Raw genomic sequence first — 24,443 nt, forward strand, 5'->3', positions numbered from 1 at the left:
CACAAGATGGTGGCCTCCATCGCGCTCCTGCTGCCGCTGGTAGTGGCGGCATTAGCGCTGTGCGCGGCGCTGCTGTGGCTGCGGGCCGGGCCGCAGGGGGCCCGAGGGCGGGTATGCGTGGCGGTGCTGGGCGATCTGGGCCGCAGCCCCCGCATGCAGTACCACGCGCTGGCCCTGGCACGGCACGGACACGACGTCACCCTGCTGGGCTTCCTCAGTGAGTGAGACCGGCCCGAGGGCCCGGACTTGCCGTGCCTCCCCTCCTCCTCCGCACCCAGCCTGCCCCGGGATCGGGGCCCCTCTGCTGGGCTTCCTCAGCGAGTGAGAGCCCTCCCCACCTCTCCTGCCCCTACCCCTCACCACAGGCACGGTATGGTGTCATCCTTCCGAGTTTCCTCCTTGAATGAGGCTTCCTGCCCAGGGGCCACCTTGAACCATGCCCACAGGGGCTCGCAGCCCACCTCTCAGCTGGGCCCAGTGGGGACCGGTGTAGCTGCCCCCATGTTTAATGTCGAGACACCTAACAGCAGCCACCTGTCTCTGATTAGCCGTGTCCTATACGAAGATTCATGCCCCTTCCCCACCTAAGGGCAGGCTACCACCAGGGTGGCAGTTGCCTGCCTTATGCTCCAACCCCAAGAAGTTTTCAGGCGCTCACGGTGACAACTCACATCATGCTGCATCGTCCTGACCCAAGCGTAGCCTGGGGTGATTACTGGTCCGCAGCATGAGTGCTAATCACTGCAGTCTGCACTCAGATCAGAGGGCACACATCACGCACTGGGACCTGTTGTCTTGGTGGGTCATACAGCGCACAGCTGCATATGTTCATTTGAGTATTTATTTATTTATTTGTTGTTTTAGTATTTATTTAATTTTAGTATAGTATTTTAGTCCTGTACTTTGAGTGGGGCTGTGTTCCATATTGAAGTGGTGTTTTTCCCCCAATTCGCCCTTATTTTATAAGTTTAATAATATGTCCTGTTATAGTAATAGTCTAGTAGGTGTGTTCAGTAAACAGATCGCTTTAGAACAGTTTCCTTTTCTTCCAGGCACAAAGCCCCACAATGACATTTTGTGCACTGAAAAGATACACATTGTATCTATTTCAGAACTTAAAGTATTGCAAGGTAAGTTAAATAAGTTAGATGATTTTTAGTTGTTCAAATGTATCAACATTTCAAATATTTTTCTGTTCTGAAGGTATTTACCATTATTGTTCAGTGAAAACCAATTCCTATGGTCTGAGTGTAACTTCCAGGGTATAGTGAGCATCATTACTTCTTTTAAAGAAGCAGGAAGAATTTGCACTTTCATACAAGAGGTTGTTTTTAAAGATGTGCTGTCACTCTTTGTACCAGAGATCTGAATCTGGCTCAAAATTAGCATATTAGTTTATCCTACATGGAATCTACATACACTTTCATTATGTTTAACAATCTGAGCACTCACAGGAAAACTTGGACAATACCTTTAAAGTAAACTGAGAAAGTGGTTGAAGTTGCATGTTTATGCTGTGTATGTACTTACATGCACTATGAATTTCTTTTTTCTAAAAAAGAGACCACAATGCTTTCATTTTTAAAATTAAATCACTTTATCATCACTTTAAAAATTGTTCTTCTTTTCATAAGTTGATTTTAAATTAATTGCATATTTAGGGTATGCTATGTGAAATTTTGACAAAGATTTCTGTCATTTTACAGTTGGTCCTAAGATTTTGCAGTATATTACAAAAGTTATTGCACAGGCAATACAACTGTTCTATACAATGCTGAAGATAGATCGGCCATCTTATATTCTTCTTCAGGTATATATATAGATATATATTTTATGTATATATTGTATCTCACTGCAGTACATTTTTCCTGCAACATCAGAAAACATAGTGACTGTTCATTTTGATAATAAAACTATTAGTGTGGAATGAATAGTGAAAACAAATTTGTGCAGATGTGAATTTTGATTAATATATTTGCAACCTTTGTGTTCACTTTTTTCATTAATTTTTGAGCATTCAGACTTTATTGGCACAAACATTAGTGAAGTGAGTTAAGCACAGATGCTTGAGTGTTCACAAAAACAAATTTCAATTGCATATTTGAGAGTAGAATTTGAAATCCATCTAATGTATGCAGCACAAATTGTGGCTTAAATAGTCAAATATAGAATTCAGAATTGTATGTGTTAAATAATCTATTCAGAACAGAACAATGCCATAATTGGTTTATCCGTGTGAATTGCAAATTCTATGTTCTCTTGTAAAAATCACAATTCATACTGCATTGATTAATATAAATGTTGAGTTTTCCAGTCAAGTATTCACTTAAATTTCATTCACTTTAAATGTGTGTAACTCACATTAATTGGTAAGGCCTCAGTCCTGCAAACATTTAGATAAATACTTAACTCCACATGAGTAAATAGTGCTGTTGAAATCAGTTTCCTAAGTGGAATTAATGTTGGCTGCAGACGTCAAATTGAGAGCACGGAAGGGTAAAATCTTTTATCCATAGAACAAATACAACATGAGTGAACAGCGGCATGAGCTTCACAATGCTCCTCTTTCCCCCAGCAGTGTTCCTTGAACTTCCCTTGGAGGTACCATCTTAGGACTGAGACAGACAGTAGCTCTATTTCCATAACAATGAATCTGGGTTTCGTCTGCTGGCATTTAGAGCTAGGTTGTGATGGTAGTTGTGATGTGACGTATGCTCACAAGGGACTGAGATTAACCAACTCTTTTCATATAGGTTACTGAGTAGCTGCCTGATACCTATGACTTTTGGTCACTAACTCATGGGCCATATTTGGACCAGTGACTTAGAGATTGTTTGAAGCAATTTCAGTCCAATCCTTTCCTTTTTTGGCAGCTGATAAATGATTTGTCATTGTCATAATTTACTACTATTTTTGTTTTATTTATTAAACAGAATCCTCCAGGCCTGCCTAGTATAGCTGTTACCTGGATGGTTTGCCTTGTACGAAGAAGCAAACTGATCATTGATTGGCACAACTATGGTTATACTATAATGAGTCTGAGCCATGGAAAAAGTCATCCTATAGTACAAATTGCAGAGTGGTTTGTATAGAAGTCTTTATTTTTCTCTTACAAATTGTATAGTGTTTACCGCATTAAAAAAAGTAGAAGACAGAAGTTAGGAGACAGTTGGCAAAGAGATGTTTCCTTAAAGAGGCACTTTATTTTTAGGTTCCAAATTGATCTACTTTCCTTTTGGAAGTGTCCTATAGAATTAACTAGAAAATGCTTTTTCTATAGGTTTTTGGGTCTTCCTACAGAACTTAATTGAAAATTCTATCCTTGTTATACCATTCTGTAAAAGATTAAAAAAAGCTATGGAAAATGATAATGTTCTCCGTTACATTTTAGAGCAATTCCTATTCCTGTTGCTCCTATTGCATTCTGTCGGATTTTTCACAAAGGGTTAAAATGGTTATACCTTGGTGAGGAATGTCCTCCAGTAATAGCTAAATATTGTTTGAGCGTACGCACATACCAACATTCGTATGTGAAGTGTACACACAGAGTTGTAAGAAGCCTAGTGACTTAGGCCTCGTCTATACTTGAAAATTAGGTTGATTTAACTGTCAAGAATGTGAAAAATCGCTGCCTCGGAGTGGCATAGGTAGCCTACCTAAGTGCCTGTGTAGACAGTGCTAGGTTGACCGAAGAATTCTTCTGTTGACTACCACCTCTCAAGGAGGTGGATAACTTATGCTGATGGGAGAATTCCTCCCATCAGCATAGATAGTGTCTACACTGAAAGTGCTACTTCAGTGCACTGCTGTAGCATTTTAAGTGTAGACAAGCCTTAAGAAGGCCTAATTATTTCTGAACCTGAGTGTCATCCATTGCATCCTAATGAGCTGCAACCATGCTTCTGAGATGCATGAGCTACACGTATGTAAATAGAGAAAGTCAACAGTAACCTGGGTCTCTTCAGATGGGTTGGAGTCATAATTTTATGGTGTACATAGCTGTGTTAATTCCTTATATGTTCCATTTCTCAGATTTGAATATATTCTGCTTCTTGCTTTGTTTGTTATGACTAGATTATGCTAAACACTTCCTTTTTATTATAATTGCTTTCTGATTTGCGTGTTGGTTCTGAACTGCTGCTTTGCACAGTAGCTCATCTTTCAAGATTATGTTGGTAGGTCACTTTTGTTGGATTTAGTTTAAGCCTTTAGTTTCTCTGGGCCTCAAAGTGTGCAGCATGTACTCTACTTTATCTTGAATATTGGCTCTATATACTGGCTCTTTACTGGAGAAATATCAGCATAGACATAATTTCCCTGTTAAAAGGCAAGTGACAAATGAATACTGCAAGATACAGTTCCTGATCATTTTAGGCAAAATTATGTTTGTTTATATTAATGTTCATTCCAAAGGTTAGGCATTGGTGAAAAACTGGTATTCAGTGTCAGAATCTCATTAGATGGGAATGGCATTTGGTTTATAACTGAAATTTAATTTGTTAGGTATGAAAAGCTTTTTGGAGGTCTGTCTGACTACAACTTTTGTGTGACTAATGCAATGAAAGAAGATCTACAGATGAATTGTAACATCAAGTAAGTCAAAGGCCTTACACAAATGATTGCGTGCAGACTTTCACTTAGATGAGGATATGTGGCTAGCTAGCCAGCCCTAAAGATTTTGTATTCCTAGAAGTCTAGCTTTATTGAACTGTATAATCAGGGATCCAAAAAGCTTCTTTCTGACTCAGAACTATTACTTGGAAAAGCATATTCGTCATGAAAGTATTGGTATTGGTCCACCCCAGTGCTTCTGGTACTAGGAGGCTGAGAAATAGAGGACTGGTAGACATACATGTCACCAAACTTTTCTTACGTTTTTGTTGTTTAAAACCTCTTAGTAGTTCCACAAAACTTAAATAAAAGTGAATGTGTATCCCTCCTCTATAATTCCCTTTCCCAAGACAGTCTGAGAGGCCATTTCAATTAGATGTTTGTGATAGTTAGAGAGGGGGACAGCTGGGGCCTTTGGCACCCACACAGGAATTGAAGCAAGCAGGAGGTGATTGAGTGTTTTGGTAATGGTGGTCATGGAGGATGAATTTCTTATTGAAATTTGAGTATTGGAGGAAATTGGAATTCCCAACCTCAGTAAGCCTTAATATCAACTATTGGCCCCACTCATGAATTTTTTTCTGAACTAATTCACTTTAAGTGTCCACACTGTATCATTAAGCTTCCTAGTTAACCCATCCCTGACTTGAAAGGGGCAGTTCATATGTTGTGGAGCCATTGTTTCAGACTCAGGCCCAGGGAAACATTATTGCATCTGTTTACTGTCATTTCACATTCTGAAAGTTTTTCTTTTGTGATTATAAGGGCTGGGGAATTTTTCAAAATGAACTGTGACCAAGAATCAACATTTTATGAGGCAAGTTAAAAAATGAGGACAATTATACTGCAGTTTATATGGCTGTATTATGTGTGGCATATATGCATTATGGATGGGTCCCTATTTTGTAGGATTTTCTCCGCTATGCCAAGCCTAGTTCTGCCTTATGCCACGTGAATAAGCAGGAGTCCTGCCAAATATGTAATATTTTTAATTGGTGTAGTACATTCCTCTAGATCTTGAGAAGGCACTAGCCAGAAGGGCAGAATACGGACCAAACAGAGTCTATATAGCTTTGTTCAAAAGCTGCTCTTATTTGTAATGCAGACTGGGGAGGTTTCAGTGCTTGGACGCTCTTCCCTGAAGAGTGCCTTTGTGTCTGAATCAAGAGCGAAGTTGGCTTGCTGAGGCCTCACAATGGTCACACCCTGCCCAAAATGAGGGAGGCTAAAATCTGTTCTGTGCAAACTAGGATTAACCTTCAGTCTCCCAGTCACTTGCCAGGGCAGCCCTTGATGTCACAAAATACCAAGCAGCCCCTGCTGTAAATACTTCTGGAACATGGCTCTCCCTGAGATTTCTTCAATGATATACTGTACTTCCTGCTTAGAAATCGTTTTTTTGTATGATGAAGAAACAAGGGTTTGTCTCTGCTACAGAATGTATGAGAGCAACCTGGATAAGCACATGGGACTTTATTTAAAAAAAAAAAAAATTCACATTGAAAAGCATTAAAAATGATATAGACCTCCTTCCTTCTTGATAGATCTAGGCCCCAGTCCTGCAGATACAGGCATGTGTTTAAGTCAGTAGGACTATGCAATTGCTTAACTGTTCACAGTTTTGGGGCACTGCTGTGCTCTCTTGTACATCCGTGGGGTAGCAGAAGTGCCCAACGTAATAGCTCTTGTATTCTAAGAAGGTTTTAAAATATAAAGAGTTTTCAGAATCAGAGCATTCATTATTTTGTTTTATTAAAGCTTTTAATTGCCTTTATATATGTTTTTATTTGACTGATGAATTTGTTTCACTACAGAGCAATAACCCTCTATGACAAGCCAGCTTCTTTTTTTAAGGAAACACCATTAGAACTTCAGCATAAATTATACATGAAACTTGCCAAAGACTATGCTCCATTTAAAAGAGGGTATGTATAAGTAACAGATGCAGTTACAGTCTTTATTAACTGAACTAAGACCCGCCAGCACACTTAGTTTAGAAACTGAGTATATGCTTCTTGCTTGTGACTCTTTTTCCACAGTAACTGACTGCAGTTTATCGTGGCTATTGTTTCTGTGATTCCCAAGTGCATGTGGAGTGGAAAGTGGTGTGTTTTAAGGTCTCAAGTTCCTAAAATTTTATCCCCAAGGTTACTAAACATTTATAGTCCAGAGAAACAAAAGCTGATAGGCCAAATCTAAATAGTTGTTTTTCTTAATGCAGATCCAAAGATATAACCCCCACTATTTTAGTCACATAAGATTCTCATCATGCCTTCGGGGACACCACAATTAAAAACAAGAAAGATACTCACAATTTAGTCTTGAATATTTATTAGAAAAGAAAGGAAAAGGAAACACAAGCAAGCAGTAAACAATAGTTACTTCAGTCAGTGTGTCTTCTGTACATCTGTCTGTGGAGAGCTTTCAACAGAGATTATATTCTGGCAGGTCGGTCCGTCCTAATAGAATCATAGAGTTGGAAGGGACTTCAGGAGGTCATCTAGTCCAACCCCCTGCTCAGAGCAGGACTAACCTCAGCTAAATAATTCCAGCAAGGGTTTTGTCAAGCCTCAGCTTAAAAACCTCTAAAGATGGAGATTCCACCACCTCCCTAGGTAACCCATTCCAGTGCTTCACCACCCTCCTAGTGAAAAACTTTTTCCTAATGTCCAACCTAGACCTTCCCACCTGCAATTTGAGACCGTTGCTCCTTGTTCTGTCATCTGCCACCACTGAGAACAGCCTAGCTCCATCCTCCCTGGAACCCCCTTTCAGGTAGTTAAAGGCCGCTATCAAATCCCCCCTCATTCTTTTCTTCTGTAGACTGAACAAGCCTAGTTCCTTCAGCCTCTCCTCATAAGTCTTGTGCTCCAGCTCCCTAATCATTTTTGTTGCCCTCCGCTGGACTCTCTCTAACTTGTCCACATCCTTGTTGTAGTGGGGGGCCCAAAACTGGACACAGTACTCCAAATGCAGCCTCACCAATGCTGAATAGAGGGGAATGATCACTTCCGGTGATCTGCTGGCAATGCTCCTATTAATGCAGCCCAATATGATATTAACCTTCTTGGCAACCAGGGCACACTGCTGACTCATATCCAGCTTCTTATCCACTGTTACCCCCAGGTCCTTTTCTGCAGAACTGCTGCCCTAATGGGGCAGACTGAAGTGTATTATTTTCCAAAATTAGTAGTGAGTCCTGTCTTCATATACACTTGATAACTAAATCAATGTATAGACAGGCAAGAGAATTTCATTTAAAGATTGATGAATCCTCTTTGGTTTATTATGGATAACCTACACCGTTTATAAATTGGCAGAGGTAAATGATCTTAACTAAGTTCTATGAAAATGAAGAAAATATTTAACTTATTTGCTTAAAAGAAGCTTTTCAACAGTTTCTCAAATGATATAGCAGTATTTTGTATAAACCCATCAACTCACTGTAAGGAGTGGTTTTGAAACAGGCAAACTAATAAATATATAAATCTGAATTTCAGAGTAAATCTCACTATTTTTCTCTTTGTTAAGGTTATCTGATGTCTCCTGTCCAGGAGTATACAGTCTGAACTGTTGTTCTGGTGTTGTTAATACCTTAAATTACAATAACTTTTAAATATCACATTGAAATTATTACACGAATAATTTAAACCTAGTCCTTTGACAGTGCTTTTGTAAACATTATCTCACCAGTGATGCTGAAATCTTAGTGATGTCATAATATTGCAGAAACAGTGCTAGAGTAGAAGGTTGATTCTTGATGTTGCTTTATGGCTTCTTTGTCTTTTTGCTGCTATTTGCTTGCTTGAAAGAGCTGAGATGACCAGGCTAAGATGAGTGTACCAAGTTGGTATCTCAGTTCAGAGAGATGTATACTCTTCTCCTTCTCTGGTCCCTCTGAAGGTAGAAGATGCACCTCTTTGAGGGGATTGGCAGAATCCAAATATTATTTGCTATCACCCTTCATTGTCTCAACAGCTTCATGGGATGACATTGATAACATCTTCAGCTCGTGAACATGCAATCTGTTAATACATATGCAGCACGGTTGTAAATCTTCAACTTCATGATCATATTGCTTTTGTTTTTGTGGAGAGAAATTTTCGGAGTATCTCTAAAGGTGGAGTCTTAATTCTTAGTTCGTCTTCTGAGATCTCTCTCTAATTCCATCAGGGTTTAATAAATTGAATTTCTGTTTCAAATGCGTCCAAATACTCCTCCTTTCTACATAAGTTCTTTTAACTTTAAAATAGACTTTTTAATCTTAAGTGATTCTTAGAGTATTTAGACTCAAATAGTTCTCAAAGAAAACATTGTTTCTTCTTAATAATCCTTGGAGGGGTGGTTCTTGTCTTTGATTTGGTAAGGAAGTTAACTAATTTCCCAATTCGTATAAATACTTTATATTCAAGTGGCTTCTTGTATGTTATATTAGTAACATGTTACAGCAGTGTCATTTGATTCCATGTTGGTACATAGAATATATCACTATTCACATAGCAATGGTGTCAGAAAGTTATTACATTAGATGCTTGCATCTAGATACAAAATATTCTAGATTAAACATTGCAAAAGGAGCTTATGCTATCTTTAACATTTAAGTAGCAAATGAAAGGTTTTCAACTGTAGTGGAAACACAGGGTTAGAAGTAACTAAAACATTTCCCAACTATACAAGTTTTCCTTAGAGTTAAATGAATAAAGATTTGAGTGCCTATAAAAGAAAATTTTCAATATGAATATTTCTAGAATTCTTTGTGTGGGTTTAAAACTGAGGTTTTTCCTCAGTAGAAAAGGAGAAAGGAAGGGAGAGAAGAGGGAGTTAGAGAGGCTCTTGGCTTAGCTTTTGTGGCCTGAATAAAGCAGGTGCTACAGATCTCCTTGAAATCCTAGACAAATAATATCTTCATAGGAGGGGAGGGGGCGTCCTGCTCTTTGAGAAGACACTCCTGTTGGAAGTTTCTTTTAACCAAAAGGTTCCCAAAATTGCAATCTACAGTAGAATCATCCATAATTTGCAATTGCATAGAGTGTTTGGTGGGAGTTTTCAAGGCAAAAATCACAATAACAAATATTCAAATCTTCCCAACATCACATAAAATAAGTTATAGAGTATCAAATTAAAATAAAAGTTGTTATACTGTATTCCAGCATCTGAAATTGCACCTGGAGGTTATAAGCACAGATTTATGGACAAGGAAGCGGTATTCCCCTTGAACCTTTTTGTACCTGTCCCTTATTATAAGAAAGCAGGGATTTCCCAGGAATTTCTTTAATTAGCCTGAATATTTCATTTACTAAAATATGCAATCAAAAACATAAGTATGTGAGCTATTATTCTCCAAGCACCATGTGTATAAAGATAATTGTAAATATCTCCCAAAATTCATCAAAGGCAAGTTTGTAATAACCTAACATTATAATAATGTGTAGGTTTATTTAATAAAACCATTTTTGCATCAATTTGGAGGCTTATCCCCCACATGCAGTACTAGCCTGTGTAACAGTACTGTCTTCCTTGGAGGCTGTATGAAGATTCAGGAACTCTTGACCTTCTGTATTTCTTCATCTGTGGGCAAATTATTTCATAGTTGCTTGCAGTGAGTGAGATCTCTTTTCTTACCATAGGTTTCACTCATCTGGTGAATACATATGACCCTCTGTGGCCTGAACTATGTACTTTGATAAAAGGTCCCTACATGGGTATGGGGAAGCTAGACTTAGCCTAACATGAGTCTTGGTGTTCAATATTTCACAAACATATCTGCTGAGGCATCCCTTGCTAGAAAATCAAAAGAGAGAAATTTGGCAATTGTTAAATTCCCAGTGAGCTAAATATTGTGTACTGGGTGCCTCATAAAGAGAGACCCCCGTTCATATACATCTCAGATTTTTCAAAGTCATGAGCTAATATTAAGAAGGTTTCTTCTCCAGCAGTTTGTGGGATATCTGCCATAATAAATATCATAGAGACAAGGTGGGTGAGGTTATATCTTTTATTGGACCAACTTCTATTGGTGCGAGAGACAAGCTTTTGAGCCACACAGAGCTCTTCTTCAGATCATCTTCAGATCAAAAAAGAATCATCTGAGTCACGTCATGGTACCCAGGTGCTCACCACCAAAATGAGCCTCTAGAGGTGTTGGAACTTACATAGTGTAACTTGGAATTAATAGTTGTGCTCTTTAAATCCTGTTTACACAGAACAGAGTCCGTACATCCAGATGTTGAGAAGTCTGCTTTTACAGAACTAGACGTCAGAAATGGAAGTGTGATACAAGTCAAAGAAAGACCAGCTTTTCTAATCAGCAGCACCAGCTGGACAGGTCTTGAATCAAATTGGTGGTGGTGTTAATATTCCTTTATAATACCTTTACATTAAAGAGTTGATAAAATTAAAGCTGTTCCTCCACTCCCTCACGCATAAACTTTGTTCTGATACAAGACATTACAGCCAGCATAAACAAAGTTGCATATATTTCTTTTGATTAACAGGAAGAATTTGCAGATCAGCTGTATGGACTATCTCAGTGTCTACATATGAGGAATTACATAATATGTATGTTATACATACATGTACATAATACACATTGAAATTTTTAGTTTAATTATGGAGTTATAAGGTAAATGTTGAGCTCCATGAATGATTAGAGAAACAAGTCCTACTATCTTCTAACACTAGAAGTACATTTAATATGCTTGAATGGTGCTATAGAATGGCTCTAATAAGTTAAAATGTTTTGGCTGTCATTTCCTGGTACATTTATTACCTATATTTATTCACTGAGATAATTATTTTCTTTATGAAAAGGTATAAAGCTGGAACAAAATCTGTATTGCAATTGAGAATGGAAGGATGCATCTTCTTGCATTAGAATTAATTGAGCAATAATGTCTAATAAAATTGACAATAAAATGTCATCCTTCTGAGATGCTGTTTGGCTTTAGTCTTTGTGTAGCTGTTGGAAAAGATTCCATTAAGTGCAGCAAGCAGGAACACTGTATGAGTTATTATAGATGTTGGTTTATTAGAATTACTTCTAATTGTAAAAACACATAGTATATATAGTTACTTCAGCTAAATGAGGAAAGTCATGATTACTGTCCTTTAAAGAGAATAAGGCATACAGCTAAAAATGCTGTGTGTGTCACTAATAAATCTTTCTTTTTCAGAGGATGAAGATTTTTCTATTCTTTTAAAAGCTTTAGAGGGTAGGTATCAAGGAGTTTCCTTCAGCTATTTAAAGAGTCTTATTGTGGATGTATTATCAACAATTACTAAGAGCTTCTTCAAGGAACAGTGCCGTCATGGGCAAATGAAAGTTCAAATGCATTTAAGGACTAGAGTAGTTTGTCTCGGTGTGGGAGTAAACAAAACTTTAATATCATAGTGACATTCAGGATACAATTAAAACATTTTTTCATTGGGAAATATATTCTAACCTCTTGATAAAGTGGATTACAGCTTTACTTCTTATGCATTGTGTAGTGGTGTGGCCGCTTACTGAGCTCCCTCGCATGGCCAGTGGTGCATTTGCAGTGCCCTGCTAATAATTTCTCCTTCAGTGGTTCCTTACATAGAAAGGTCTGGGTTTATTCACAGAAAATAATTCAAAGTCCCAAATTGAAGTTCCATAGCCAAATGTTTCTCTTTCTACTCCTAGACCTCGTTGTGGGGAGAGCTTTTGCACTCTTTCCCTTGCTTGCCCAGGGTCTCTCCTGCCTTAGCAGGCTATTCCTAGCCATTCCTGGCTGGAGTCTTAGTCCCAAATCTCAGGACTCTGCTGGAGCCTGCTCAGTCCTAGCAGTCTCTGTTTTTCCAGAGCACCTCCCCATAAGTGCAGCCACCTGCTTCCCTTTATAGGGAATTACCTGATGTGAGATGCAGTGAGTGAGTGCTTAAGGTGCTCATCTACAATTCTGAAGGTTGTGGGTTGAAATCTCACTCAATCTCCCACTGAAAGGCCATCTCCTGTTGCAAAGTATGCACTCAGCTGCAAAGTATGTACCTGATCCACCAGGTTAGGGCCATCAAAGGTGATTGGACATGGTGCTGGCCATATCACTCCCTTGTGTGTCTTGGCTGTGCAACTGACATGCCTTAACTGCATCAGCCCAATGAACCATAGAGTTGGGTGAACTTTGGCTTGGGATGGGCTCATCCTGTAATCAGGGTTGGCATAGACTCAAGCTCTCCAGCCTGTGTGGCAAGCCACCCTGTTACACAATATGTATGTACACACACTCATACTTTTAAATACCTATTGAGATGATTTTCAGAAAGATGGAAACCTGCATTAAGCTATTTGGGTAGTCTATTTATGTCTGTGTTTTTGAACCTGATAACAAGAAACAGCTGGTAGTGACACAGGGTAATGTGGGGTTGCTGCAGATTCATGAACTGTACGTTTCAAAGCATAATGTCCATATAATTTATTTATATAGTATGACAAAGGAAATATATAAACATATTTGTCATATATGTCAATAAAACCTCTAAGAAATCAGTTTTAAAATACTTTTTATTTTTGTAAAATGAAAAGTCTTGCCCTTCCTTTGAAATCAGTAGGATTATTTGCATGAGTGGGGGAAGAGGATTTGGCCTAGCAGTGTTGCGGGTGGCAAAAGCCTATGCCTGCACCTCGCAGATCTTTTTCTTTAAGTATCAGGCATGTTTAAGAGAGGGCAATGTGATTCCTTGTGAAGAATCATTATTTTGGATTATGGCTGTAACTAAAGGCCCAAATTAGGATCAGCTCCCCAGTGTGAATTTCCATGTGTGCTAGTTTGCCTGAAGTTTGTTTTTTAACTATTTACGTGAAACAGAGTTCTCATTTGTAAGTCAAAATTATTCTTAAATGAAGGTGTGTGTATCTATATACATATAACATAACATTATCTGTTCTGCAGATTATGAAGAGTATGTCAATGATGGAATCAAGCTTCCTTCTTTAGTATGTGTGATAACAGGTACCAGTTTTTCGTGGTAATTTTTGGTTTCCTTTCAGTGCTGATGCTAGAGGATTAATTTTTATCATCCTACTATATTGACTCTTAAACTAACCTTTTTTTGTGTGTGTGTGGGGGGGGGGTCTTTCTGAAGTAACAAAAGAAAGAAATGTTTGTTTGGCACTAATTTACCAGATCAGCTGTTGGAGCAAAAAGTAAGTCAATGGTGGAATGTCTTGCTTTTTAAAAGAAAAGAAATGTCACAGCATGCAAATTTAGCAGTGTTAGTGTACTCTATAATTCCTTTGGATGTGTTTTCAGAATTTGAATAGTGAAGAAATGCTGGTAAAACAAACTAAAATGTGGTTTAAATGGTATGTGGCCTATTGCTAAGTAGGGAGGAATTTGGCTAGTACCTGTACTTGGAAAGAAGACCTATTAGTCGAATTTGAGGTTTTAGCCAGAAGTGGTATGGATGGTTCAACAAATGACATTCTTTTCTCCTAGTACTAAACTAATAGCCTGGTGCTAACAGGGCACCGTGCTACTGGAGGGTGCCATCGTATAGTTGGTTTGTAATTCTGATATGCTATATTGTAGATATACTTTATATCTTATGGATGCCCTCAGAAGTCCCAGTGGAGATCACTGTCACCGTACTAGGCCCTGTTTGGACATGGAAGATGCAGCCCCTTCTTCAAATACCTTTCAGTCTATGACGACAAATGGAGATTTGCTCCATATCCCTAGACTTAATGTGCAGACAAAAACCCCCGTTGGGTAATTACAGTAAAAGCACTAATATATATTATGTGTGTTTTTTCCATTTGAAAGGTAAAGGGCCTCTAAAAAAGCACTACAACAGACTGATAGACAAAATGCACTTTAAACATATCCAGATCTGTACACCGTGGCTAGAAGCTGAGGATTACCCTCTTCTGCTTGGTAAATAATAAGATTACAGTTGTTGAAAAAGCTTTAAAGAATCCAGATCAGTCTATGAGGGTTAAACAAAGGCTATGGATAACTGTTGAGAATTTTGGGCAGGGACAGCATGGTATTTATCAGAGGTGGTTTTTACCAGGTAAATCATGGTTTTTAGTGTCCTGAGAAAAACTAGTTAGTTCTGGTTTAAGGCATTTTCTATTTTAAAAACTGTTTCTTTAATGACACCACATTACACTTAGTTTTAGTTACATAGTCCAATTGTGGTTATGTAAGACAGTAGATTTGTAGATTAAATTTGGGTTGTACAAATACAAAGTAAAACGGCAATGTGCATAATACCAATTATAATACAGTGCTGAACATTGGAATCTCTGTATGTATTTTGGGTTGATATTTTCTCAAGGAAGTTACACATGCTATGACTCATTTCAGTTTTCAGTATCATATAAACAAAAGTTGAAAACATTTGATTATATGAAAACAACATTGCACAGTTGTATGCTTGAGCATTAAGCAATCAGAAGCATGCAAAGTTGCAGACCAATAATCTGGGTCCATTTGGCCATGCAGCATCCTGTAGCAGAAGATCAATTTTGATATAGCAGAGAGGCTGAGCCTATTCCTCAGCTTTGAATGGATGTATCCAAAATTGAAAAGATTCATTCTGTGTTTACTGAACTTGCTGGACCCTGATGCAGTTATTCTTCCCAGTTTCCTGGTTTAAACTGTGTTTAAGTTGGTATTTACCAGCACCCTGTCCTAAACTTTTTTTTGCAGGAAATTGCCAACCCTGTTAGATATCGGAATAATGCAGTAAGATTAAATTGCTTGTTAAGAACAAAATATATAACTTGTGCCTTTTCTTATGCTTGAGAAATTGTTTAATTTTTGAAACCTGCACTGTTTTCACTCTCTTATTCTGGTAAGTGGGTGCAGAATTCCATCTTGAAGGTTTGCCAATATAGTTATTAAAACAGATACTGATTGCCACCTTTTGTTCTTCTAGCTAGGCTAAAATATAGTGAGTTGGTCTCTGTTCAATGTATTCTCAGGTTCTGTTCAGTAAATAATATTGGAGAGTTTCTAGCTGTGCTTTTGAAGTAGCTGAGGAGATTAGGAAATAAAACGTTCGTACTCCCTTAGCATTTTAGATAAATGAAGCTTAATAAAAGCTATGTAAGCATAAAATAGTTGTAAAATACAAGTTCTGCCTGATTTGAGCCCGCTCAGGTCAGGCACTGTCAATTTATTTGGCTATAAAGCAGCATGTATGCCTGTGGTGGTTTGAAAAGCAATGAATATTATCTCTGTAAATTACCCATGTATTGTAAATGCATTTGGATTGGAAGAATTCTCCAGTGAGTCATTTAACCCATCCCCCATTCCTGATAGATGGGGATAGATTAAATGTATAAAACGTTAGTTTAATTTCCATTCTTCCCTTATTTTAACATCAGCTAGTTAATATGCTTCCTTTATAATTTTAGGCTCAGCAGATTTGGGTGTCTGTCTCCACAAATCATCTAGTGGCTTGGATCTGCCTATGAAGGTGGTGGATATGTTCGGCTGTTGTTTACCTGTATGTGCAGTACATTTCCAGTGGTAAGAGCTTGCTTACTTTGACATAACTTAAAATAATTTAAATAGGTTTTTAAAACAAATACGTAGTTTGCTACAAAACCACAATATAACAATTTCTGCTGATATTGAATTGATTCCTAATTATGCCACAATAATATGTTTGCTTTAATTTGATAAGGCAGATAAAATTATTAAAACTTGTGACTTCTAGAGCTCATTTTAAAAACTAAAACTGTTTTTTTGCAAAAGTTAGGGTGTTAACTGCAGTGTTCTCACCCGATTGCCTTAAAAACAACCACCTGTAATCCCATTTGGAAATTATATTATTCTTCATATCCTGTTCTAAACTACTGGATTTGTTTCTATGTACTGTTTAAGAGATGCTTCATTCCACTGTGGGATTGTCTAAACCTCAGTGATGGATGAAGTGGTTACTGTAGCTACAGTTTATAAAGTACTTGTAATCCTTTGGGGAAAATACGGCTTTCATAATGCAAAGATACTTTGTCTTGTGCTGTAGCGTTGGTGGTGACAGCGGCACAGAATACTCTGTGATAGCTTTGTTCATGACCGTAATATATAATGAAGACTCTTTTCTTTTTGTGTGTGATCTTTTAATGGGATCAGTTTAATAAATCTGTAAAATACACTCGCTCAGTATGATTGTGGTATCTTCAGGTGAAAAATGCACATTTCAAATTTTAAAGAGTTTCACTTAAAAGAAAAAAATCCTTGAAGAAAATCGCTGCACTATGTTATAGACTGGTACAATTTAATCTATCCTGATCCCTGGGCAAACACAGGAGTCAAATCTGCTGTAATTTAGCCATTTTTCCAGCCATTAGACTCTCACCCAGCTATCAAGTTACAATATGTAATTTTACACAACCTTACAGATCACCTGCAAATTTGACCTACTGAGTCTAAGGAAGTCCAAGGTGGTTTAGTTTATATGCCATAGGGATGGAAGAGAGGGGTTAGAATGTAAATCAGCTAATAGGAAGGTGCAAATTAAAGTAAACCACCCTTACTGTAAGATATACTCTAGCTATAAGCTACATGTTGGTAAATGTGTGTGTTCAGTGCAATGTAAGGGAGACTCCAAAAGTATAAGTCTCTTACATGCTGAAGGGGATGAAAGAAGATGTATGTTATGCTGTTTTAGGTTCCCTTAGATTCATTTAGACACCATGACTGTGGAAGACCCGTGTTTCAGAAGGATTACGTACTATAGCATACTGCATACCGATCATTATTTAAATGAATGGCTTCAATTACAATGGGCTAACAAAGCATGATGCAGTAAATTGTACGTCACACTGTGCAGGCAGATGAAATAACATGTCACCACTGTAGCCTTTTTATTCCTTCACAAGAGTTGGAATTTCTCACCATTTACCAGCACACTTTGTGTAGCAGCAGTTCTGGACAGGCTTATGCCTAGGAGGGAGGACTAATCTATTTCAATCATTTGCAGCCTATATACCAGTGCAAGGATTTGCATTTATGTCAGGAGATCCAGTGTTTTAACAACATGGGTCTTGTAACAGGTCTACAAACCTCATACTGAACATAAGTAGAAGAGAAAGGAGAGTCTTCCCTGTTCATAGGCAACCAGACTGACCACACCCCAGCACAGCTGTCAGAACCACCCTTCATGGAGGCATGCCCCACTGCTGGGACCACTAAGGAAAACTATCCCAGCTGCAAAGGAAGAAGAACAGAGAGAGATAGGGAGGCAGAGAGGCCTGGGATAGTGGAGGGACAACAGCCCCTTGCCAGGCTGTCTCTAAGAAACTGATGAGAGAAGACTGCAAGCTCTGGAGTTAACCTAAATTGAGTCAATCAGCCCTTTAAGTTGATGGACTGGGCTAATTTGAGATGAATGGGGGAGATCAGTTAGGAGAAAGGTGGGACCTTTAGAGAGACTGTTCCTAGAGTAGTTGGTAGGGCTACAATACACAAACAATCTGTGCAAGTAGTTAAGTGGAGAAGCCTTTTATTGTCCTCTCACATTTTCTTCACTGGTTTTGTTTACAGTTTACATGAACTTGTGAAACATGATGAAAATGGCTTGATATTTAGGGACTCGAATGAACTTGCAGAACAACTGAAGGTAAAGATATTAGAGGTTGTCATTTTTGTGTCCTTTTTCTTTATGGTTAATGGGAAGGTCCTGTTTTTACATGTTCGGAGGGAGTAGATTATAGATCTGGTTGTCATGTTTTTGTCTTCCTCTCTCTTCTCTCTCAGTTTACTTTTGGGCAGTGTTGCTTATTGGTTTTTATATATTTATTTTTATATATTGTTAGTCAACTTTGAATAGTATTGAGTATTAATAATTTTACTTTGTGGATTAAACTTTAAAATATGCATTTTCAGAGGAATTTCTTGCCTATATTTATGGATTTTATTGTCACATCAGTTTGTATGTGAATTTAAAGCAAGCACATTTTGCAATATCTAGATCTAGAAGGATGAGTCTACTTTACTGCACCCTTCTTAATAATCTGCCCATTAAAGTTGGGAGGGGAAAGAGACACTTGAAGTGTGATATTTATATTCTTCTATGTTGTTTTTTTTGACCTTGCAGATGCTCTTATTGCAATTTCCTACAGCTGAAAGTAAACTTCATATGTTCAGAAGAAATCTTCAGGCATCCAAGCAGCTGCGGTGGGATGAGAGTTGGGAACAGACTGTGCTTCCTGTGCTTAGGGACAATTAATGATTTTCAAAAAATGGATGAAAGAATTTGCACTTATGACTTTCACGTTCCCAAGTTCGGTTATACATGATAGAAACGGTAAATAAAACCTTTATATCTGGTCTTAGACAACTGTTTTTAAATCTCTCCACCCTGAAACAACCTTTACAATACACATTAAAATCTGTGATTTGAACCAGTCGCATGAATAATTAGGTATGGTTGAGATTTGTTGAGAACTGAATTTGTATTTTGCATTCTGTATATAGAGGAAGGACATGGTCCCTGCCTCAAGGAGCTTACATTTCACAATCTACCAGGACCGTTAATCTACCTCTACTATTTGGAACAAATGTATGCAAGGGGGAAGAATTTAGGTTGCTTTAGGAATCCTACACTCAGAATTTTCTGACTTGCCATTTCAATTTTAAACATGAAGGTCACTTTCCTGTGCATTTTTACATATGGTATAATGATTATATTTTTCTCTTGCTGGAATGAACACTTCGCTTGCTATGGGTAATTACAGGCATCTCTTCTGTATGAACGGAGGCACTCTTCATTTTGAATAAGAATACTTGCTCATAAGATACATTTAAAACAATGTAACTTTAAAAACAATTAATGTTCTTGGCTGTTCTCCCTTGGTAAATATTGTACATCTTTGTGGTGGCAGAACCACTGAGCTTCAAAGTACTTTTTTGCTCAGTAAAGAGAACAAGAGCAGTCACTGAAATATAAGAAACAGCCTTATGAAACATTTGACATACATCGAGAGGACTATGTCCCTCTAATTCTTGTGCATCATGATGAGAATTAACCTTGAGGAAGAACATATATTACATTCCTTGTTGGAAAAATTAATAGAAGAGGGAAAAGTCTAATTTAATAATCTGTAGCTATTTGCTGTACATCTAGTGAAAGGACACTCAGCTTTCTGGATGTATGCTCTCTGTAATATATCTTTATTATCAGTATTATCACTCATGCAGAGTCTTGGTCATCACATGCTGTTTATTTTATCATCTTGTTCTTTATTCTTTAGGAGCTTATGTTATTGTTATGAAAAAACAAAGTATAAATCATGGATAAAGTAACATAACTAGGCTTGGGAGAATTTTTTAAAAATAAACGTTATCTTGACATTTTTTTAAACATTTTTATTTAAATTTCCCCAGTTGTGGGAAATTATAGGTCAGCCATTAATTGTTTAATGACAGTAGATGCTTACATTTAAAAAGTTAGTTTTATAACATAGAAATACAAATTGTCAACATATGTCAGCATATACCAAGTAAATATTCTCCAATGAGTTTTCAAGCGGGATTTTCTTTATTTGCCTATCTGTTCATTTTGATTATTTTATATGGAAATAATTGGTCACTTTGTGTATATGGTGAAATCTATATTTACCAATAATCTAATCTTTCCAAGCCTAGTTTTATCAGATGAATACAGCTTTGGATAACTACTGATAACAAAACATTCTAGTGTTTCAGCTAACAGAACGTTCTGCCCAGCTAGATTAAAAAAATCTGTTGTCCCTGTAGGTTACTTCATTGGCGCAGAACTTGAAGTGGGACAAACTGTTCAATATCATGAATTCTTTTGTATGGACAACGAGAGTTCTGTGGCACTTTAAAGACTAACAAATTTTAATATTTGTAGACATAAGCTTTCGAGAGACTAACACGGCTACCCCTCTGGAACTATTCTTTTGTATGTTTTCTCACCTTTGAGCCTCTCTCTCAATGTCATTGTGCAGAACAATGACACTAAAGCTGCTCTGTTACTCTTCAGGCACATTGCAAAACAGTTTTTAAAACTAGAATTTAATATTTGAGCCTCCTAGAAGTCTGTGTATATTACACTTTTTATCTTTTATAGTTTGATTGCTGTCCGGTTAAAAGCATTGTTAGAGCTTCAGTATAAAATACCCTTCCAGATAAATGACTTCACTCATAAGATATGTGCAGAAGTGGGAGAGTGACACATTTGAGAATTGTCGTCTTATTTAAGACCTGCTATACCCAATTTTGAGCACTCAGATACTGGAAACCATGGGGTTGGGGGAAGTAGAGAACTTACTATTTTCAAGTTTTGGAGCTAGACCCACAAAAATAAACTGTTTTCAAAGAGGTCTGTACTCAAACATTTAACGTGATGTTTTGAACTTTGCACATGCAAAAATGCATGTTCCTGTTGAATTTGTATATACAAACTAGGGTGATAGACATTTTGCTGTATGATCTGCTTGCATATCTAAATAATTAAACCTCTAAAATTGTTGATGCAAAATTGGAGGCAGGTTTTTTAAAAATCTAAGTGTTCAAGGTCATATCTATTACATATTTCACATATAAATAAAGACCTAACATCATCAGGTGGCGCATATTTTAATAAATGAAATTCTATTTTAATATATGTACTAAACTCTTGCATAGTAGAATGTATTCACCCTAGTCTGTATTAAATATTTTCAAAAATGATTAGCCATTCAGCTCAGGATTTAAAAAAAGTTAACTAATGCAATATGTCTTGGAATTTGAATTAGTAGTTGGCATGAAGAAGCTGACATTCAGGGTTAAAGTAAGTGAAGTTAATTTAAAAGCTGAGAAGGATTCATTCTTCATTCAGGCTTGACTGCTGCCATGTTGGCACAGAATGAGGTGACCATCTCAATTTTATTATTTTTTTTACTAATCAGACATTTCAGAGCCACCATTTATTAGGTTATTACCATAGCTACAAAAAACATAAAATTATTATTGTGTACATCCTCGAGCCATTTATGTATTCTGCCTTCTGCTGCAGTTATAGTCTTGGTGGATTGGCGGAGATCAGAAAGATTATTTTGAAAAGCTTTTCATGAAATCTTCACTCCAACAAAATTGAAAATGGATGGTCAGTAATGCAAAATCAGAAGGGAACATGTGCAACTGCTGACCAAAAATCCCCAGGGATAATAGATGTATCTGCAAAGAAAAGGGAAACAACATATATATACCTTTCCCCCAGAAAGTAATTACAGTAGGGAGCCCTAGTTTTTCCTATTACATTTATCCTGCCCTTCCTCCAATATCCTTTAAGAACCATTACCAGATGTGAAACATATTGGCAAAATTGAAAAAATGTTTCAGTTTGAATGGAACATGTCATTTAATCCAAAATGTTTTGTTTTGGACATTTCTAAAAATCTAGGTTCACAAAACAGCCTGGGTGGGTGTGGTGGGGTGCTGCTCTTGTTATAACCTTTAGCCTACTGCTTAGGGCACTTACCCTGGAATTCATAGTGGCAATTCATAGTCAGGCCCAGGAGAAGAGTGAGAATGACTGGGTACATCTCTGTTGCCAAAAAACCCAAATGTAGACTTAGGCTCTGAGATGAGTAGAGTTAGACTCATTCTATGGCATTACAAATAGCAGCACGAATGTTCTTGCATGGACTCTGAGAGCGAGGGCTGGGAGTGGGTCTCAAAGCCCGAGCTCCAGCCCAACCAGGAACATCTGCTATTTTTAGCACCATGGCATGGTCCTGAGTCTGTAAGACCTGGGCTAAGACTTGCTGACCAGTGTAATGTCCTCTCCATAGCTTGGTGGATGGTTAGGACACTCCCCAATGATGTGGGAGGTTCAAGTCTCTGCTCTACTGACTTTTTATTTATAAAAAGTGGAGCAGCTTTAACAAGTGCCCTGCCCAGCAACTAGGACATTCTTGTAATGTAGGAGACCCAACTTGAAATCTGTTCTCCGCAGCAGGTAGAGGGGAGAATTGAACCTGGGTCTCCCACGTCTCATATGGGTGCCCTAACAACTGGACTAAAGGTGATAAGAAAGGTGCTGGCACTACCACCACCTCTTCTGCCTCCACAAACTATGTGGTGAAACCATATCAAAGTCACAAATAGTTTCAGGTAGACTGAAACTGCATGTTTTGAGGAATAAACTATTCAAAATTTTTTTGACTCTCCCTAATTGAAGTGTTCTGTATCTGATGGCTTTCTGAGAGTTGCCACTTGGGAGGTTCAGGAAAGCAAATTGTGTTAGTCCAGGCTTGGGGAGCTGAAGATACAGAGGAGGCTTTATCATTTATGCTGTGCCAAAACATACTGGTTGCTTTATAAACAAGATCCCTGCTGTAAGGACTTCATGATGCGAGGCCCAGATGCTGCAGACACCTCAACGTGCACAACTTTAAACAAATATAGACTCGCTGAAGTAAACAGAACATGCACATGCTGAAATGCTTGTCAGATCAAGGCCTAACTGAGAAGGCGTGGAATTGACAGCTGAGGCAGTGACTGCAGGATCGCTATTGTGCAAGTGAAAATAGGCAGATTTGCGGATGGCGAGAGGAGAAGAGGTGTTCAGGTCAGGGTTACAGGCAATATAGGGGAAGCTTTACACATCCTGAGATGTATTGTGTCTCCCATGACCTTTCAGCATGCCTCCTTTCACCTCGTTCCGCAAGCTTTTTATGATGGGGTTCAGGATGGGGTTTACTATGGTGTAGAACATGGAGATCAGTTGGTCCTGATCTGGGAACACTGCTGTTTGGACCGAAGGTACATCTGAAGGGTGGTAGTACAGAATATGGTGACCACCACCAGCTGTGAGGAGGAAGTGGGGAATGTTTTGCATCTGCCATTGGTAAAGCTGGTCCACTGAATAGTCACGATGATGTGGATGTAGAAGAGCAGGTTCAAGGTGAAAGGGCTGCTCTCTATGGCTATGCCCCCCAGAAACATGGTGGTCTCACTTGTGGAGGTGTTGGTACACAACCAGTGAAGCATGGCTAGCACTTCGCAGAAGTAATGGTCTCTGATACTGGAGCCATAGAGGGGCAGCTTTGCAGTGCAAAGAGAAGAACCACTGATCTCAGAGACATGCTTATCCACAAGTCAGTCGCTGTGCTCCCGTTCGTGATAGTAGCATAATGCAGGGGGATTGCACGTGACAATGTAGCGGTAAAAAGCCATCACCACCAGGAAGATGCAGTCAGCGCCCCCAGGAATGGCATTATGTATATTTGAATCAAGCAGTTTATACAAGATGGTCTGCCTTGTCCTCACAACATTCATGAGCATTTTGAGGACCATGGCCAACATGCAGCCGCTGTTCAAGAAGACCAGGTTGCTAAGGAAAAGCTGCATGGGGATCTGGAGGCGAGAACGGAGGCAGGTTAGGGTGATCAGAGCGATGCTTCTAAACAGGGAATAGTGTAAATCAGGAAGAACGCCAGAAAGAGGAAGACCTCTTTAGGCCCCTCAAATTGGGATGAAGGGATAATCCTAGCAGAACAAATTCTGTGAATGTTAGGGGGGATGTTCTGTGAGCTAGAGAACAGAAGAGCTGGATCAAATATCAATTAGTAGCTCTCGCTGCTGATGTTGGAAAGCACCATGGAGAAGTTTGCAGATGCTGCCGAGCAGGGAGGTGGTGTAAGTGCTCCTGAGGACAAAGTAACAACATAAGAACCCCAGAGAGCTGCAAGGAATTACAGACACAACCCCTACTAGTACAAACTAATACATCTAGTGGGAAATGGAGCAAAATACTGGCCTCAAATCAGCCTTGTAATCAGTGGGAGTTGTGCCTGCTTTTACCATGGCTCAGTTTGTCCCACTGTATCTAATGTAAATTGTAGTATT

The 24,443-nt window shown here is 38.4% G+C and overlaps 1 protein-coding gene and 1 long non-coding RNA gene across 4 annotated transcripts in view; one reads left to right on the forward strand and one right to left on the reverse strand.

Annotated features, from left to right (window-relative positions):
• ALG1 (ALG1 chitobiosyldiphosphodolichol beta-mannosyltransferase) overlaps positions 1-24,443 on the forward strand; it is a 25,191-nt gene continuing 748 nt past the window's right edge. Inside the window, exons 1-13 of one of the 3 annotated variants that reach the window (XM_067551263.1) lie at positions 1-217; positions 1,053-1,130; positions 1,707-1,810; positions 2,934-3,082; positions 4,504-4,593; positions 6,426-6,536; positions 10,815-10,936; positions 11,784-11,822; positions 13,521-13,580; positions 14,394-14,504; positions 15,995-16,109; positions 18,129-18,204; positions 18,682-18,891. In XM_067551263.1, the coding sequence (XP_067407364.1) occupies positions 7-217; positions 1,053-1,130; positions 1,707-1,810; positions 2,934-3,082; positions 4,504-4,593; positions 6,426-6,536; positions 10,815-10,936; positions 11,784-11,822; positions 13,521-13,580; positions 14,394-14,504; positions 15,995-16,109; positions 18,129-18,204; positions 18,682-18,813 (1,398 nt within the window). In that variant the 5' untranslated portion in view covers positions 1-6 and the 3' untranslated portion in view covers positions 18,814-18,891. Of the gene's footprint in view, positions 218-449; positions 799-1,052; positions 1,131-1,706; positions 1,811-2,933; positions 3,083-4,503; positions 4,594-5,376; positions 5,429-6,425; positions 6,537-10,814; positions 10,937-11,783; positions 11,823-13,520; positions 13,581-14,393; positions 14,505-15,994; positions 16,110-18,128; positions 18,205-18,681; positions 18,892-24,443 lie in introns of those variants that run through there. The other 2 variants (XM_067551264.1, XM_067551265.1) reach the window with 2 other exon arrangements.
• LOC137155173 (uncharacterized) overlaps positions 23,679-24,443 on the reverse strand; it is a 5,390-nt gene continuing 4,625 nt past the window's right edge. Inside the window, exon 5 of the long non-coding RNA XR_010920366.1 lies at positions 23,679-24,243. This is a non-coding gene — a long non-coding RNA (uncharacterized lncRNA). The remainder of the gene's footprint in view (positions 24,244-24,443) is intronic.

This window comes from Emydura macquarii, unplaced genomic scaffold (assembly GCF_026122565.2).
Source record: "Emydura macquarii macquarii isolate MOO-44397 ecotype Brisbane River unplaced genomic scaffold, CSIRO-AGI_Emac_v2 contig_1348, whole genome shotgun sequence".
In the NCBI taxonomy this organism is placed as follows: Eukaryota; Metazoa; Chordata; order Testudines; family Chelidae; genus Emydura; species Emydura macquarii.